Here is a 19,929-nt window from a genome sequence, read left to right as displayed (position 1 = left end):
GAGCATTGACTTAAAAAGAGGCAGGCAGCTGGGGAACACTCACATCCGTTGTCTAAGTGAGCAGGAGTGGGGTAGAGAGATGGGCATGGTTGTATATGGTCAGTCCTCTCATCTTCAGGAGTTCTGAGTTGGAGCTAATGAGGGAATATCCTCCCTCTTCTAAGGTCTCATGAAATACCTCTTACCTCTTTTATTACGGGTCTTCCACAAGTATATATAAATACTCATTCCTCTTCTACAGGCTTGAATACATTTTCTCTTCAGAGAATCACCTAGCAAGCAGAGTTTATTGTGAAGCTTTTTATTTTTTTGCTTTATTTTACTTTGGTAGTATTTTAACATGGAAGACCGAGACAACTCTCCTGTAGGTGCCCTCTCCCTCCTTAAAAATTCGCCTTGTTAACCTAAGTAAGACCCAAATGAGGAAGACTGACTTCCCCGGGGAGGTGTTTACTCTAGGACAGACACTGAGAATGCTTAGGGAACCATAAATCACAATAAAAGAAGAAGTTGACAAGGGATTTTATTAGTTACAGAATTTGACCAAGGCTGCTTGCTATATAATCCCCTCTTCAATCCTCTAAAATATCTTTTAACCCATATATATATATATATATATATATATATATATATATATATATATATCTCAAACATAGCCACAAGCACTGTATAGTACTTACAATATGCCTTTTCTTATACAGTTATCGTATCCATCCACTCAAGGACAACACCAATGTAAAGTATGTACAGTGTGCACTCTAAAGACACAGATTTGCTGGGAGTGCTAAACAATCCTAGCCCCTTTCTTCAGCAGCGGATCCTTCTCATTGTTTGCTGGGAAGAACACAGCCTTCTCCTTATGGAAAGAAACATCCAGTCCATTGTCATTTACCACCTTCTCAGGGCAGCTTTCAATTGGTTTGTATTCTTTGTATCTCCTGCAAGTAATGTTTGCAAAAGTTACTCAGAAAAGACCTTCACTGATAAAATGTTGCTCTCTAAAAAGTCTCTTACATTCTTTTATTGAATAAAACAGGCACTAAATAAAAATAAAGAAAAGGAAAGAAAAATTTAATTCTATTTAGCCTCAATCTAATGCCAGCCAGTTGCTAGGGTGCATAAAGAATCTTTCTGTTGTCTAGTGGAAGCTTTCTAGCTTAGCCTGGTTTTAGATGAATGTGAAAACCTCTTAAGATATTCAGCATGAAACAGTAACAGTTGGGTTTTTGAGAGAAGCAAGTGGAATAAGGTGGATAGAGAGGTGGCCTTGAATTCAAATCCTACCTCTGACATAACCACTGTATGAATCTGTACAAGTCGCTCATCCTCTCTCTGACCCCAGGCAACTCTCCCAAGACTACTAAGTTATGGTGAGGGCTGATATGTACCAGTGGAGGGACTTTCCACCCCAGGACTTCTCTATCAATGAAATCCTTTGTCCAGACTAAAAACCAAGGTTACTTGCTACTAAAAACCTGAACCACTGATTTCATTGGAGACTTCTTTTATTGTTAATATTTGACCCTTGCCAGTATTAATATAGTGTTTGCACAATCAGAATTCATGAGAATGGAGGAGAGAGAAGAATTAAAACTAGGGAGCTGGAAGGAGCCTTAGAGGTCTAATTTTATAGTGGAGGAAGTTGGAGTCCAGAGGAGAGCAAGATTCCCTTGGGCAGTCCCTGAGAGGGGCTTTGAACTCAGATCCTCTAACTCCAGAACCCGAGCTCCTTCCATGGTGTCTTGGGAAAAATTGGTTTGTTCAAGCCAAAAGAGGAAGCCTGGAAGCCAGTTCTCTAATATCCAGGCATAGGTTTGTAGAGAGCTTGTTCAAACAACTCAGAAAATACTCAGAGTTGGAGGCAGAAACTTACTTGTACACAAAGAAGGTCAGAAGAACAGTGAATACAATCAAGGCACTGATGGAGCTCAAGATGGCTGTTCCCGCTCTGGCAGATGACCCTGGAGCTTGGGAGGAAAAGAAAGAACTTTGGCATGCTTCCTGATCCCACACAGGGTCTGACATATACACTAAACAGCTGAGTGCCCCGCTCCTCAAAATAGCTCGTCCCATCAGTATTAAGATTGTCTCTCTTGGTAAATGGTGAGCAACTCCAGGACAGGAGCGGTCTCATTTTGTTTTTTGGAGCTTTTCTACCCAAACCCAGTGCCTTGCATTCTGTAGGCACTTAATAAGTGAAAGTTGAAATAAAATGAATTTACACCTTTATAATCATCCTGTCCTAATCTTTTTCTCCTTCAATTCCTTTTAGCAATTATCTCCCCTGGAATGTATCAACCACAAGGTCTCTGACAGTTAAATAAGGATGGTTATCTCTTCAAGTAGTTCTTTTTTTAGTTTTAAGTTGGCTTTGAACATTTTAAAAAAATTTTTAAATTAAATTTTAAAAATTCATTTAATTTTAATTAATTTAATTTTTTAAATGAGAAAACATATATGGATTATAGATATTTATCAATATACACATACCATATCTGCTACATGCATGTGTATATAATCTACACAAATATGTGTGTGCATCTATGTATATTGAGAAGTGAGAAAAATATTGAATCAGTGGAAGCCATAAAGGAACTGATGTTTTGATTTCATCTCATTCTGCTCAAAGGAAGAAACAAACTAATGGTGGGAAAATTAAAGGGCTCCATCTTTGGTTTCCATTCCTTGTTCAGTGCCTGTCCTTTGAACAGGGATAATGTAATAAGTAGATTCTGTTTGTTTGTTTGTTTTTTGTTTTTTGCAAGGCAATGGGGCTAAGTGACCTGCCCAAGGTTACACAGCTAGGTCATTATTAAGTGTCTGAAGTCAAATTTGAACTAAGGTCCTCCTGATTCCAGGGCTGGTGATCCATCCATTGCATCACCTAGCTGCCCCTCATAAGGAGAATCTTGCAGTAAAATGAGTATAATAAAAATTCAGTGCTCAAGGAATGGTGAAGGGACCTTCCTGGACAGAATCCTAGCACAAAAGTACAATTCCCAATCAAGTCCCCTTTCTTCTTTGTTCTGTTGGAATTTCATGCATACAAGAAAAATGTAGAATAAACAATTGACAGAAACATAAACTATACAATAATTTGGTTTTAAAATTGTCTGTCTGGTTTTCCCTGTTGAGTTCCTGAAGAAGAGCCCAGTGAACATGGCACTGTGGGTTTTTATTTGATGAACTAGAGGTCATGTGGGTGAGTTATTAAGGAAAAGAGGAACCCACTGGGTTTTATTATTATTATGTTTTCTTTTTCCACTGGGTTTTTTTACTTCCTCTTCTCCACTCTGAATTTTTGGCCATGCTGCTATCTCCTCTAAGTGGGCACAGGAGGCTGACACTGGCACCAGGCTACTTAGATTGTTTAGACTCATGGGCCAATATTATTATTTATAGTACTCAGACCTTTCAAGTAACCTCTGTAAATGTGGCTACATACAAGGAGAAGCTTAACTGTATAATTATAGCTTATTAGTATTATTTGGTCTAAGGTCACTCACCATCTGTAGTTTCATCTGCAAACCTGAAGTTGGTTAGAATTTTCTGGGGTCACTATTTTTGCCAAGTTGACTTCTAGATAGACGTGTTATTTATTTTAATTCTAGCCTAGGAATCCTTACTAACCATAGTTCAATAAATCTTCAAATGTGTGAAAGAGAGAGGGAATTGTGGGGGAGACAATAAATAAATTTTGAAAGCAAACCTCTAAATAGCTTCAAGAAATGTGGGTGTACATTTTTTTTATAAAAAATTGTTTATAAAAAAATAACTTTCATTGACACTCTTTAAAAAAATCTTTATTCTTCTCAATAGTACTCTCCTTCTCCCTCAAACTCTCCCCATATATTTTCATTCTAGAATACTACTCCACATGCATCAATCATGGTGTTGGTATAATGGAGAGAGGGCCAAGTTCAAATCAGGGAGAACTGGGGTCAAGTTCTCTCTCTGAAACCTCTCATTTGGATGATCTTGGGCAAGCCACTTATTCTCTCAGCACTCTCAGACAACTTTCTAAGACAATAAATGATGGATGAATTAGTGGTCTGCTCAGCAGAGAAGGTTTTCACTTGGGGAGTATTCTTCCCACTGATGAAATCCTAGATCTGGATCCCAACCCCCACAATTATTGGGATTCTACCAAGAAAGAACATTTGTCTGAGGGTTACGACTTACCTCTTCCATTGATAGAGATCAGTGTGCTCGTAAGGGCCAGGCTGACCTCATTACTCAAAGTAAGGTTCACACAATACATCCCAGCCTCGCTGAAGGCTCTCCTTACAGTCACCAAGCACTGGTCATTGACTTCCACAGGGCCACAGACTGTGTTTTGAGGCCACAGGCAGGTAGGGTCTGAAATAACTGTACAGACATCGGTAGGAGTGCTGAAAATGGTGGTAGTAGTGGTGGTGGAGATAAGGGGAGAGAGAGAGAGAGAAAGAGAGAGAGATGGAGGTGGGGAGGGAGAGACAGAGGCAAACAGAAAAAGAGAGGGAATGGGGGCAGAATGGGAAAATGGGGGGGCAGAAATACTTTGTTAATAGTGGGTGGCTCATATGTGCTATGACTGCATTATTTTAGGGAATACCCATAGAGATGATTTCACACAAACATTTGAATACATTTAGCATCTCTAATGCACAATAAATAAATGAGCACGGGGGAGAAACTGATATTTCATCTCCTCTTCCTGTGTTCATAGGAAATACTTTGGAATAACTTAGCAAATATTTTCACACGATCCTATGAATACTGGATTGATCCTTCTTCAGGGTGGAGGATGTAGTCCTGACAACAATAGTACTAGATTTCATTTAGTTACTCAACAAACAGTTCTTTTTTTTGGTGGGGTAATGGGATTAAGTGACTTGCCCAAGGTCACACAGCAAGTAACTATCAAGTGTTTGAGGTGGAATTTGAACTCAGGTCCTCCTGACTCTGGGGCCAGTACTCTATCCACTGTGCCACCTAGCTGCCCCTTGACAGCATTTCGTAAATATACAAGAATGACAAAGAATCCCCGGATGTGAAGAAGTTAGAGGTGTCTTTGCCACCTCTCAAAGATTGTAGTGAGAGTAATAGTAGAAACAGTAAGAGGTCCAGATACAGGTGAGAACACCTCCCAAATCAATCAGTGCAAAGGGGGAACTAGATATGGACAATGCCCAGACACTAATTAATCAATCAAAAGGCATTTCAGCTAGATGTAACTAGATGTGGCAGACAAGTCCAATGGACTGATGGACTTGTCTATGCTGTGTAGAAAGATCTGATGATCTGATGATAGAGAGGAAAGAGCCACTCCTGAGAAGGAATCACTTGGGGACTTGGGGTTGATTTCAGCCTCTGTCTCTTCCTCTATCTCCCTGACTAGAGAAGCTTTAGAGGACCAAAGGATTTGGATGTTTCCTGAACATTCTAGTCACATAGATGGCAGTGTGGCTCAATTGGTAGAAGATGGAATGGATTGGAGGAGGAAAGGTAGAGTCAAGATTTTACAGGTAGCCCCTGGAGAACGCACTTCCAGAAGCTGTGAATTAGTTCTTGCCATACAGACTCTTTAGGCTTGATCTCACTTTCCCTTTGACACCATATTTACTTGGTGGAAGGGCATATCGTAGACTTTTTTTCTTGCTACATTATCATCTTAGTAAATACTCTTTTCTAAAAGCTAATTAAGCCTAGCTCACTAATTGAACATTGTTATTCTAGGCATTTCAGTTACGTCTAACTCTTCATAACCCCATGAGGGGTTTTATTGGTAGAGATCCTGGAGTGGTTTGCCATTTCTTTCTCCAGCTCATTTACAGATGAGGAAACTGAGGCAAACAGGGTTAGTCTGAGGCCTAATTTGAACTCAGGTCTACCTAATTCTAGACTTGATGTTTAATCGACTGCACCACCTAGCTGTCCCTGATTGAGTTCAATTACTAATCAGGGAGGGAAGCATCCTGATGGGAACTCTTAAGCTATAGTTTCAGAAAGATAAATCCAGTCCCTTAGGATTACCCCTAGAACCCTGAGGAGGAGATGGTAGCAGCTATCCCTTTGGGGACTTAACCAGCCAAGGAAACTGAGGGCTGAGAGAAACTTTAGAGCTTTGGTTACAAACTCATTGTGAGAGTTTAAGATAGACATATGATGATGTTTGACTTTCATTCTTGAAGAAGACTATGGGACCAAGACAGGTGATGTCTATGACAAGCACATGAATTGGGGGAGGCTGTGCTAAGTCACCAACCTTACTTTCTCCTCTGGAGCCATCTAAAGTTCATTGGCCATATATGGATCAGGACAATTGGAGATGGCCCTGGATGTGAGGTGGTCAGGGTTAAGTGACTTGCCCAAGGTCATACAACCAGTAAGAGTCTGAGGCTGGATTTGAACTCCTGTCTTTCTGACTTCAAGGTCAGATAGCCATATTTCTATTTCCCCACAGCTGCCAGGCAGATTATTTTCAGCTGCATCCAAAACTCTACTACAAGCATAATTTTCTTGACTGATGACCAAGTCCCAGAACTGGACTCTGGTGAGATGTCCATTATCTAACAAGCAATCAACCATTAGAAGCACTTTTATCTTAACAACTTTCCTGCTCCCCAAGACCTAGCCCCTAGTTCCTTAGTCCTCTAAGACAAGCTTGCTCTTTCTCAGCCAACTTCTAAAAGACTTCAGTTGAATAAATCTGTATTAAGCACCTGCTGTGTGCTAGTCACTCTGCTGGGAGGGAGTATACAAAGACAAAAATCACATCAGACTTGCCCTAAAGGGGTTTACATTCTGCTGGAGATGAGATACGCATGCAAATAAGCAAATACAAAGTATATATAAAATGCTAGGATATTGACTGCTCATGTGGGGAAGGGGGATCATTTATTTAGGGCCTACTTAGCCAGGACCTATGCTAAGTGCATTAATTTTTTTTTTTTTTTTACAAATATCATCTTATTTGCTCCCTACAACAAACCTGGAAGGGAGGTGGCATTTTCATCCCCATTTTCAGTTGAGGAAGCTGAGGCAAACAGAGGTTAAGTAATTTGCCCATAGCCAGTACATGTCTGGGGTCCTATCTGAATGCCTTCCTTCTGGCCCTCTATATATTGTTCCCCTAATGTCCCATTCAGAAGCCTACCAACCTGTCCCCAAGATTTAGCTATCTACAGTACCCCCAGCAGAGTGTGATGTCATTGGGAAAGTGATGTTTTGACACTTTTCATGTCTTTTAATGGTTTATGTCAATAAACTGGAATCATTCATAAAATTTGAGTAACTTAATCAAACATGATGTTTATTGGTCTTTTTCAAGGTCAGCAAAGCCATTAGGCCTACAACTCCTTGGACACTTTGTAAATTCTATCATTGTTCTTTATCCAGAGCTGTAACTAGGGACAACCTGTTGGTGCTGTCGTTCAGGGCTGTCCTTTGTGTTGGACCCAGTCAGCCACCCCATTCAACTGCTTTTGGCCCTATCTGAAAGAATTCCTAGTTACAGCTCTATCTGGGTCTGCAGTGAATTAGGCAATTCTCTTCTTGTTTAGGGGAGTGGAAGGCATGATGCAAATAGTTCTCTGCCCAGACTTGGGGGTCTGCTAGCATCTGATGGGTCTAATTCCGCATATTGTACTTACTTCCCTTGGCAGGTGACAATAAAGTCAACTGTGGAGTCTTCGGTCGGCGACATCTGAATATTTGTCATCTGGATGATATTAACTTCGAGGATCCCCTCTTACGAAACAAGCCCCAAGAACCCCCACCAAAGGAAAGAAGAAAAAAAAAACAACCCAGTGAATTAGAAGGACAAAGAATACAAACAAAGACTGCCTTCTCCTGCCTTCCTTTTCCCCACTGTTAAGAAATCAACACCACAAAATCAAAGGTCCTGGATTCTGCCCAATGGCTCCGTATCCATGGAGCCCAATCTCCTGAAAAGCCCAGCCGAGCTGCTGACTTCCCTTCTAGCTTGTTTTCATTTCCCTTCTTACATAAAGTGTGAACTTGTGAAAACTAGCAAGTGGAACAATAGTGGAGGAAGCCAAAGCATTCAGGCTCTTCTGGGCAGGGAGTTGGAGAAAGTTAGCATGAGTGATTGCCACCAGATTCAGGGAGTCCCATGTGGCCAGCCAGGAGCTGCTGAGACTTGAGCCTGGGACTGTCATACTAAATAGACTCTTTTCTCCCTAATCTGCCCAAAGGGAAACACCCAGGATTTGGTAGGGAGGATCCTCCTATGGTTGGAACCAGTCCATCAGTTTATGAAGATATCTGGATGGTGTGAGGGATGTCTAGTGCCCTCCATCCTCAGATACATCAGGTCAGGCTTCCTGAAGTGCCAACATTGGAGATTCATTTCTTTGGGCTCTAAAGGTTTTTTGATTTTTCAAGAGTATCTGATTGAAATATGTATACCAGTGGGCAATAATATAGGAGGACCCCTTGGGAGGGGAGGGGAGCAAAAATATTCAAAAACAGAAGAGGGCATTTCATAGGTGGAAAGTAGTCAAAGCAGCCAAACTTGGAGGATTTCCCAATTTTGTTCAGGTGACTGGGCATGGTGGACCTTGACTATCAGTCCTGATCCTTGGGGGGGGGCTTAGAGGATTGAATCTCCCTGAGTTCAGGGCTACTGCCAATCCAGTATCTAAGCTCCATTTGGAACCAATAGAGTGAGCCCCAGGAGCAGGGGCACCACCAAGCTGCTGAGAAGGGACCAACTTCTCTAGGTCAGAAATGGGGAAGGTCAAATTTCTGTATCATTTGATAGAGGAAAGTATATGCCGTAACTCTTGCCTGGATGAGATAGCATTTTAGAGTTTTAGAAAATATGGAAGCAGGAATAGGTTTATCTTCTCTGCCCAACTAGAGTTTAGGTACTCTGAGGGCAGCAGTCATACTTTAGAGTTTTGTATCTCTATGAACTTGTAGAATAATGTTGAGAACAGGGAAGGAGATCGGTAAATAAATGTCTACTGATTGAGTTTGGTTGACTCCAAGGTGCTTACCTACAATAGTGAGAGAGGCCATGAAATGGCCATATCTGATGACCTGGCAGCTTTCATCAGGAGCCTCTCCCCATCTCTGATCTTGTAGGCTGGCACCAGTAGGTGATGGTGTGATAGCATCAGAAGAGTTTACAGTACTTACTAAAAATTGAAAAAGAGAGATCTGGGGTAAAAAATCAACAGAAACTTTTAAGACATTTTAAAGTGATGGTTCAGCAAAGCCTTCAAAAGAAGATTAGATTGAAAATACTCAAGGAGTTTGAATTGAAGTGAATGGGAAGAGCTGTTACCAAGTAATCCTATTATGAGTTTTCAATGGTGAAGGCAGACAACCCCAGATTTTGTTCAATCAATACAACAATAAGCATCTATTACGCTCCTGCTGTATTCATGCTATGGTGCTGAGCACTGGGGCGGGGCGGGGAATAAGGACAGAGAAATAAGGTGAGGGATTGGTGGGAATGGTAGAATCTAGGCTGAAAGCCAATTTTCTGATCCAGGTCACAAATCCATCAGCCACATTGCTGCTAATTGATGCACTGGGCGTATAATAAAAGTTTCTTTTGAGCTCCGGGCTTTATTGATGTCATCAAAGAAAAACACAAGTATTAAAGTCTCAAGAAACACCATTCCCAGTACCAGATTGAGTTCCTGAGAATGTGGAATATAATGGAAGCATCAGACCTTAGATTCAGAAATTCTCCCAGTAATTGCAAAAAAAGCACTTTCTCCCCTCCTTTTGAATTCAGGATCATTTCTGGAAAATTCAATTTTGGTTGACAGAGTGTCTTAGATGTAGGGTCTTATTTGTCATAGGCGAAACCCTCATTAAGTCAAAGCCATTTAACAGAGTGGGAAAGATTGCAGAGATGTGCAACCTTATTTCTTTCTTTCAATTTCCAGTGGCGTTTCATGCCTAACAAACACTCCTTCTTCACCTTTGCCTCAGAGCACCTTTTAGGGCTCAACCCTAGTGCAGCCTCTCTGTTCTCCCCTCCTCTCTCCCTCCCCACCCATCTAGTGCCTGCCTCATCTCTGAAATTACTTTGTATTCACTTAGTGAGGAGTAGTATTATTTGTCATTTTTGTCTTTGTCTTCCCAGAGCCTAGCTTAGTGTTTGGTGTACAGAAGGTCCTTAATAATCACTTTTTGAATTGATTTGAATTGAATTTAAAAGGCAGCCTCAGCAAACATCTATACAGCACTTTAAAGTTTACAAGGTCAACTGGGGGTACCGTAGAAGATGGAGTAGTGGGCTCGAAATCAGGAAGCTTCATCCTCATGAATTCAAACCTGGTCTTAGATAGTCACTAGCTATGTGACCCTGGGCAAGTCATTTAACCCTGTTTGTTTCAGTTTCCTCATCTTATAAAATGAACTGGAAAAGGAAGTGGCAAAGCACTCCTATCTGGAGGAAAAAACCCGAAATGGGGTCATGAAGATTCATGACAATAATAAACAATTATCTCATCTGATCCTGACCACAACCATGGGAGAGTCATGCTATCATTACTTCCTTTCCATAGATGAGGAAACAGAGACTGAGAGTAATTGAATAACCTGCCAAGGGACACAAAGCTAATAAAGTCTGAGGCTGGATTTGAACAGAGATCCTCCTGACTTCAGATCAGCAGTCTGACCGTTGCCTTGGCCTGAGAACAAAATCCAAATTGCAAGGTGAGGAAAGAGTGTGGGTCATGATAAAAAATATTCAGGAGGGAGGTATAGACAACTTTTTATAGAAATTTAGCAGAGGAGGGAGAAAAATGTTGGAATAGTTACTTGACATCTTTAGTATTGGAGAGACCAGGGTACATTTGTAGGCACATGGGAAGAAGCTAGTGAAGAGGGCCAGACTGAAGACTAAAATATGGAATCCTTACCATATAGTAGTCACTTAAATGCTTGCTGATTGATTGACTAAAGGAGCTCCAGGCCAGTGTTGACTTCCAAGGATGGAAGTATTCTCCCTGCCTTCAGAACAGAGGTGGTAGACCAAAGGTGTGGACAAGGCAGACTTTGTTAGATAGGCATACCAATGTGTTGCTTTGTGTTTCTTGACTATTCTCATTTGTAAAAAAGTAGGTAGGGATCAATGGGTGGGGAGGAAGGAAGGGGAGCTATTGGGATGTGAGAGATATTAAAACAAAAGGATCAGTACAATCAATAAAAACAAATGCATCAATAAAACATTTAAAAAGAAAAAAGTAAGGGATGATCCTGTGCAATTTTGGGAAATGGGGGAGAGGAGCTGGGGAAGGTCTGGCTAGATCACAGTGCCTCATTCATCAGAGCTTTCCAATGACTATGTAGGCCATTTAAAATAGAACTATTTAACTGGAGTAAATAAATATCATCTATTTGGGTAGCTTATAGTAAAATTTCTTTAAAATCAAGTAACAAAAGCTATGAAATTCCACTTTTAGGAATGATTCCATCATTTTAATTCCAGTGAAACGCTCATAGATTTTAGCAGGCAGTTCCCCTCACAGGTAGTATCCTAGCCATAAGGTCAGGATTAAGGAGCTTAGAAAAAGTTGCTGAGACTTCCAAGATCAAAAGCTACTTTCTTTTTCTCTTTTTTTTGCCTTCCCACGAAGCTCTTGAAGACTCTCCCCAAGTTCATACCCTTGACTGAAATGTGCCCTTTACAGAAAGGCTGTCGTGAATGTACACATTCAATATAATATAATAAAAGTGAATTTCTTGCCATTAGAAAATAAGACACCAGTCCACCCCAGTCCCATAAAGGCTACTTTTCTAGACACGCTCACGTCAGTCAGAAAGGTGAGCGCGACAGCTACCATAGGACGCCATCATCCTAGCTTTGGAATCACATCTGCCTCTGTAGTTGTGTTTTTCATGGGATTACTCTTGAGTTTTATTTTCCAGGCTCAACTTTCTTACATTGATAAAGAAGAGAGGAAGAGCTCAAAGTGTTCTGTATGGCCCATTTCAACAACTAGTGCACATAGTAAAAAAACAACTGGGTTACAAGCCTGGGTTCCAGTCCTGCTCCTGTCATTTACCATATGTGTAACCCTGGGTGAGAGACCAGCTTCTAAAACCAGAGGGTTTGACTAGATCTCTAAGGTCTCCTTCAACTGTAGAGTTATGATGATAAACCCAAGTCCTGTGTTTACTGGACTATACACCCTCATTCATTTCTCTCTTCAGTAATAAGTTGACCGTGCCCATAATCAGACTCACAGAATGACCATTATCACATGAACCTATTATTATTTAAATGTAGAGAACCAGAATCATCTCAATGGAATTCTTAATCCAGAGTGCAAAGGGTAGCCAGAAGAAAGGGGAGAGGAGAAGGGCCTTTTCTAGGCAAAATCTGAATTATAGATTTTTTTAAAATGTCATTTTAATACTCATATACTTGGAAAAATAGGGTAATGTCTTTCCAGTCAGGGAGTCTGACATGTACTAGTAAGCCACTTGAGGTGTCAATATTCCAGGCAACTTTCTCAATCATCAATTGGAGATAATGGGAGTTACCTATGCTGATGAAGTCACAGGGCAAGACCACATTCAAAAATATTTTAAAATCTCTGCTAAAGCACAAGAAGTATCCTTTAGCCCTAGCCCTCCTTCTTACCTGCCTGCCTGCAGTCATCTCTTACAAAGTCTTCCTACCTCCCAGACTCCTTCTGCCTCTCATCCACACTCGACATCCCCTTTGGATTAATCTTACTGATACTGCTCTGATCCTCCCACTTTTCTTCAAAGGTTTCTTCAAAACCCTTTGATGACTGTTTACCACCTGGTTAAAGTCCAGGTGCCTTAGCCCCCTTTTTCAGGTCTTCCAAGACCTCACCTAGTCTTCTTGCTAGTCTGATTCAGATTTTGCCACTAACTCACTAGGTGACCCTCAGCAAATCACTAGAGTTTAGTTTCTTCATCTGAAAGATTTATCCATTCTGCATATATATATATATACTATATATATATATATATATATATATATATATATATATATATTAGGTTTTTTGCTAATGGGGCTAAGTGGCTTGCCCAAGGCCACACAGCTAGGTCATTATTAAGTGTCTGAGACCAGATTTGAACCCAGGTACTCCTGACTCCAGGGCTGGTGCTTTATCCACCGCACCACCTAGCAGGGGCTTGCTAGCCTCATTTCATACTGCCAGAATAACAGGCTACTTTCTCTCTTTGATGCCTAGCTGAACATTCCTCCCTCTTAGACATTTGTTTATGGTCTTCCAGATTCTTAGAATGTCCTCCCTTCTCACCCAGCCATGTCTTCACCTGCTGAAATTCTACTCAGATTCCATATGTCACCTCCTTGAAACCTTTCATAGCTTTCCCTCAGACAAATGCGTTCTTTCCCTTCTCAGAACTCAGACAGCAGCATCTTGGAGATGTCTTATGGCTCTCTCTTGTATTTTGTGGCACAGCCAGTTGTGTAAGAGTGTGTGGGTATTAATAATTCTAAATATTAAGTTCTGAAAGGTTAGGGCTGTTTATTACCTTGGTATGGGTACCAGAGGCAAAGACTAAGGTTCTCTTAAGTTGGGAGACTGAGAAGTTGAAATAGTCCTTAGCACATTTTGGGGAACTAAATAAATATTTACTGATGTTGACTAATTGGCTGATTGATATAGGAAGGGCCAGGAGAGCAGCTAGGTGGCATCCCAGTAGATTCAGCACTGGTCTTGGAGTCAGGAAGATTTGAATTCAAATTCTGCATGAGCCACTTACTAGCTGAGTGACCTTGGGTAAGTCCCTTAACCTCTCTTAGCCTCGATTTCCTCATTTGTAAAATGAGAGCTTTGGATGTTGGCCCCTTCCAGCTCTAAATCTATGGTGACTAAGGCCGCTGGATCAGAGAACTTTGTTAAATCATTAGAATTGTTCCAATGTGACAATCCTAATATCGACTTTCCTAAGCATTGAACTCTTAGAGGGAGTCCCTCTACCTGGAGATCTCCAAGCCACTCCTTCAGAGATTTGTTTTGGGGGTATGGATTGACTGTGTGATGATCAGGAGCCCTACAGCTCAGCTTACAAAGTTTCTTTGAACCTTTACCCTTTTTCCTCATGTAAAAGCAAGCTTGTGTGATCCCTTTCATTCTTTCTAACCCTAATTATTGATTATTTTTACAGGATAATTGCATTATCTCTAGTCACTGCCTCAAATCAGCAATTTTAACATATCACTAGAATGGAAACTTCTTCCTCCACTGGGGAGGAAAGACAATCACAAGAGTGCCTTTGAAAATACTTACCTGCCTGGTTCTTACCTATAAAGTGAGGAGGGGTAGGTGTTGCAGGAGAGGGTAAAGGCCCAGGACAAGGTCCAGGGGCAGCAGCTTGGACGGTCAGATTAAGAATGAAGCTTCCATTGAGTGTGTAAGTATGATTAAAAATGGGACTATTCGAAACAAATAGGCCACTGTTGTCTCCAAACTCCCACTTGTAGGAGATTGTCGAGGTGTTCAGAAAGTGGTTGGGATCGTGAATGTGAACATCAAAGAGGATGGGGAGGTCCTTGATGAAGATCTCATCAGATGAATTGCGATCATTCTTCTGGGATATATTCACAAATACAGGAATTTTATCTGTAAGAAGACCCCCACCCCATACACAAAAGGAAATGAATAAAAACATGATAATTTGGCTCAAACTAAATCAATGTATGAAATATAAAAATTACATTGGATTTCCTATTCACTAGAGTTTTCCTAGAAACTAAAATGCCACCATTTTTTTTCCTTTGGGGAAGCTAAGGGGTACAGGGGACAGAGTGTTGGCCTTGAAGTTCAGGAAGACTCATCTTCCTGAATTCAAATCTGGCCTCAGACACTTACTAGCTGTGTGACCCTGGGCAAGGTCTATTTGCCTCAGTTTCCTCATCTATAAAATGATCTGCAGGAGAAAATGGCAAATCATGCTAGTATCTCTGTCAAGAAAACCCTAAATGGGATCACAAAGAGTCAGACATGATAAAAAAAAAAGTGACTGAAAAATAGCTTTTCCTTTTCTCTGTCTTGGGTCACACCTATTCACATAATTTTTCATGGCCTCCTTCCATCTCTACCTCTTATGGACCCCCACTGAAATCCTTTCTAGGCTTCAAGGCTCACATCAAAAGCCACCTCCTCCCAGGAACCTTGCCTGATTTCCCAAATCAGAAATGATCTTTCCTCTGATATTGTACTGGAATTTGGATCTCTTTTAGCCTCTTCTGCTCCATTCCATTCTATCAAATGCTATACTACAGTCACTGTGTATTGAACTCCTATGTGGCCTAGTCCCCTATGGAGTTGTAAGTTCTATGAGAGGCAAGTTAATACTTAATCTCTCCCCTTAGCCTGACTGCTTCTGTTGAATGGAGTGATGAATGAAGTCATCTAGGGTGCTCTTAAAATCTGGGGGAAATTCTCTGCAATTCAGTTAAAATGGAGAAAACGTCTCTAAATCACCCAAGGGTGTCATAGCCCATCTAAAAGTCTACATTGCTCAGACTATTTGCTTCCTTATTGGTAAACTCTAAATTCCTTAGACTACTAATGAGGATGTTACTAGTATTAAGAGTGCCAGATGTTCAATTCACAGTTAAGTCACTTACCTGTTACCATATATATGTCCCTGGTAGATGCAACTGGGACATAGGTTCTGCATCCTCTTCTGTACACAGTCACTTCCATGAGTTGGGGACCAAGAGTCATTTTGGCTGTGTTTATAGAAACTACAGCTGAAGATCGTCCAATTTTTTGGAAATACTGGTCTATGAGAAAAGGCAAATTGCAATTACCAGTTACGGAAGGTCTGGTTCTGAAAGAATAGCTAAAGCAATTGGAAGGGACCTCAAGCATGTAGTCCAAGCCATACCCAAGAAAGACTCCCCACAGTAGTACACCTAACAAATAGCTATTCTTTCTACTTGAAGATCTCCAAGGGGGGGGGAGTTCATTACTTACTGTGGTAGCCTATTTCACTTTGGGGTAATTCTAATTGTTATGAAGTTAGTTAAGTCAGTATTTTCTTCTTTGCCAATTCATTCATTGCTCCTTGTTCTAACTATTGCTATTGATAGAACTGTTGAACCAGGAATACAACTCTATTACAATACAATACAATACAATACAATACAAAACAATACAATACAAAACAATGCAATACAATACAACTCAATCCCTATTTTAGATAGGATACACCTTAAATATATCCATATAAAATTCAACAATAGTTCCATTCCAGACTACTATTCAGCCAAATAGGAACCCAGTTTTATCACACTCCAAACTTGAATAGAGGCCATTCATTGGTCTCAAAAGGAAAATTTATGTAAAAATTAAGGCCTAAATAAGAAATTCAATGGATCTAGGGAACAGTGTCAGTCTCTGGTCTCCTTGGGGGGGGGGGGGTTGGAACCAGAAGGGGAAGAGAGGAAATAAACCCAGAAACACAAATTACTGGAGAAAAGACTCCTTAGTTTACAAGCACTGTTGGGAAAGCTGGATAACAGTTTGGCATTAATAAGATTTAGACCAGAGTCTTATACCATATGCCACAACAAACTCTAAATAAATATGCAGCTTGAACCTAAAACATTATTTTAAAAAAAATGAGGAAAATGGAAGGAGCTACTTTTCACATCTATGGGTAGAGGAAGAATTCTTTTTTTCTTTTTCTTTTGTTTTTTAAGGTTTTTTTTTGCAAGGCAATGGGGTTAAGTGGCTTGCCCCAGGTCACACAGCTAGGTAATTATCAAGTGTCTGAGGCTGGATTTGAACTCAGGTCCTCCTGACTCCAGGGCCAGTGCTCTATCCACTGTGCAACCTAGCCTCCCCTAGAGGAAGAATTCTTTTTTTTTTTTTTTGCAAGGCAATGGAGGTTAAGTGGCTTTCCCAATGTCACACAGCTAGGTCATTATTAAGTGTCTGAGGTCGCATTGGAACTCCAAGGCGAGTGCTCTATCCACTGCAACACCTAGCAGCCCCTAGAGGAAGAATTCTTAACCAAATAAGACAGAAATGATCCTAGAACACAAAATTGACAATTTTGATTACATAAAATTTCAGAAGCTTTTCTCTGAACAAAATGATTGAATATTGAATAAGAAGAGAAAATGTGACATGAAAATTCATTTCATCAAACATTACTGATAAAATCTGTCTAATATACACAGAGAATTGATTTTCAAAAAGTTCAACAGTCATTTCCCAATAAATTAGTAGTCAAAAGATATGAACAGTTTTCAAAAGAACTGCAAACTACAGGTGACCCTGTGGAATTGTTTCATGTCACAGATAAGATAATGCAATTTAAAATAACTATGTGGATTTACCTTCCAGCCTATGAATTAATCACAATAACACAAGATGGGAACATTCAGAGTTGGGGAGTGGGTCTGTGGAAAGATAGACATGCTTGCAATAGAGCTGTAAATTCTTCTGACAATTCTAGATTTAGGAGTATGCAAGAAAAATGACTAAATTGTTTGATCTGACTATAGGGCACATTCCTCAAAGAGGTCAAAGACCAAAATAAAGATCTAATATATGTTTACTAAAATATCGCTATCAGGATCTTTAACGGTGACAAAAAAAATTGTAAACAAAGTAGTTGCCAAACAACTCAATTCAACAGTTACTAAGCATTTATGAATGTTAGGCACGGAGGCTCCAAAGATTTGGAAAATGGTTGAGTGAATGGTGTTATAGGAACATAAAGGAATACTATGGTACATGAAGAAATCAGAACTATCAGAAATTCAGAGAAATAAGGGGAAGATTTGTCCAGACTGATGCAGAATGGAGTAAATGGGGAGAAATGAATAACGGTGTACAAAGAAAAGGGCATCAATGAAGAGTAGTTAAAAAACAAATAATAGTCTCATAGAAGAGACTAATAATGATAATAATCAAGGCTAACACTCACATAGCTCTTACAGTGTGCCAGTGACTGCTAAACAGTTTGCAAATAACTCATTTGAACTTCACAACAACTCTGAGAGGCAGATACTACCATAATACTTATTTCACAGATGAATAAACTGAGGCAGACAGAAGTTAAGTGACTTGTAACACAACATCTATGTGTTTGGGGTTGAATTTGAATTGAGGTCTTCCTGAGTTGAGTGCCCTGTTTGCCCCAATGAAACAGAAAGAAGTGGAATAATAGAGTACTGGAAGGTCTGGGTTCAAATCTGCCTTCAGACACTAGTTATGTGACCCTGGGCAAATCATTCAACCTTTTTTTTTTGTTGTTTCAGTTTTCTCATCTATTAAATGGGATAACAACACCTATTTCCTGGTTATTGTGAGACTCAAATGATTTGTTTTGCAACTCTTAAAGTCACATAGATAAATGGGAACTGTTATTACACCAACTTCCTCTTTTCAGAAAGGTGGGGGATTATTAGGGTACAAGATTGTAACCTATTGTTAGAGCAGGTGACAGGAATAGGTGTTTTTACTTAACAGTTTTTCTTTTATTCAAGGGACAGAGAGGGGACTCTATCCAGAAAGAACTATGGTTGAAATCCAAAAAAAAAAGCAATCAGATTTATTTGGGAATGGTAGTGCGAATGGGAAGAATGTATCCTTGACTTCATAAGTAAGAGGCTATCCTGTACTTTTTTTTTGTTTTCACATTTAAGGCTCAACTCGGTGGTGTTAGTGGACCCCAGGGACCCAAAATCAGGAAGGTCTTCCTGAATTCAAATCTGGTCCCAGACACTTACTAGTTGTGTGACCCTGAGCAAGTCACTTCACCTTATTTGCCTCAGTTTCCTCATCTGTAAAATAAACTGGAGAAGGAAACACCAAACCACTCTAGTATCTTTGCCAAGAAAACCCCAAATGGGGTCAAGAGAGTCAGACATGCCTGCAGTAACTGAACAGCAAAATGAATCACAGATTTCTTTGGGAGTCTCCCTGGGTTTGGATAAAATGAGAAGTGGATTACAGGATAACACTGGCAGTCTCTAACTTATCCATGGCTTTTATGAGACTAGTCATAATAATCACTCATTTTCCAAAAGACTTTCCAATTACAAAGAACTCTGTATACGTTCTAGCTGGCCCCTCCCAAGAACACAGCAAAGTTAAGTCAGAGACATTGTCACTGAACCTGCAGGTGGAATCTTCTTATTCCAAATTCCAGCTTCCTTCCATTCTATTTTTATGAGTGAGTAGGGATACTGCTGGGATGGGTGGATGAGGGGGATCAAATGAAATCCTCGGATTTCTAATGGAGGGGACTCTGGAGAATAAAATGCCTATTGATCAAAATGAAGTGGAAAACATAAATCTCCTGAGGAGAGACTCCACGTTACAAATAATGATCATATTCCCAGCACTAGACCACTTAACCCATCATGTAGTTACCATCTCATTGGTGTTGATGGTAGCCAAAGGAAATATGGCCAACTCTAACTGAAATCTCAAAAGGACAGGAGGATACCATTTACCCCAAAGTACAAGCCTGAATGAGATGTGAGGATGAACAGGTCAGTCAGAGTTGGGGAAAGTTGACTCTGGAAGGGGGGTTTGGAGATAATCTGGAGATCTGGAGATCATCATCAATGGAACTTGGCCACCCACAGCTTGTGGGTCTCTGGGACTCAGACTGATGTGTTGCATCCTTCCTTCCAAAGCTTAAAGAATTCAACAGAGTTGCTATTGGCACCTCCTGGATGCAAGCAATTCTTCCTTTCTTACTAGCAGAGCATAAGGAAACCAAAATGCCTAACCCAATAATAACAATAACAATATGTGAAGACTATTTTAAAGTTTGCAAAGCACTTTCCATTCTCCTCTTTAAAAGGAGAGGGTTAAATTCACTATTCTCTCACGGAGCCTTCTGGCTCCAGGCCTGAGAGCTGAGGATTATTTCCGTTGTTATGTCTCACAAGATAGCTCATTTAGTAGATACTAATGAATC

General features: G+C 40.3%; 1 protein-coding gene across 1 annotated transcript in view; it reads right to left on the bottom strand.

Moving 5' to 3' along the window:
• Positions 1–318: 318 nt before the first annotated feature.
• The window catches only part of GPNMB (glycoprotein nmb), a 32,697-nt gene continuing 13,086 nt past the window's right edge, over positions 319–19,929 (bottom strand). Inside the window, exons 5-11 of the mRNA XM_074195466.1 lie at positions 15,608–15,766; positions 14,280–14,597; positions 9,006–9,146; positions 7,635–7,731; positions 4,183–4,391; positions 1,874–1,967; positions 319–938 (exon numbers count right to left, since the gene is read on the bottom strand). Of these exons, the coding sequence (XP_074051567.1) occupies positions 785–938; positions 1,874–1,967; positions 4,183–4,391; positions 7,635–7,731; positions 9,006–9,146; positions 14,280–14,597; positions 15,608–15,766 (1,172 nt within the window). The 3' untranslated portion in view covers positions 319–784. The remainder of the gene's footprint in view (positions 939–1,873; positions 1,968–4,182; positions 4,392–7,634; positions 7,732–9,005; positions 9,147–14,279; positions 14,598–15,607; positions 15,767–19,929) is intronic.

The sequence above is a fragment of the Macrotis lagotis genome, chromosome 7 (genome assembly GCF_037893015.1).
Source record: "Macrotis lagotis isolate mMagLag1 chromosome 7, bilby.v1.9.chrom.fasta, whole genome shotgun sequence".
Lineage (NCBI taxonomy): Eukaryota > Metazoa > Chordata > Mammalia > Peramelemorphia > Peramelidae > Macrotis > Macrotis lagotis.
The sequence above is the reverse complement of the archived record's forward strand: the minus strand, read 5'-3'. Positions and strand labels throughout refer to the sequence as shown.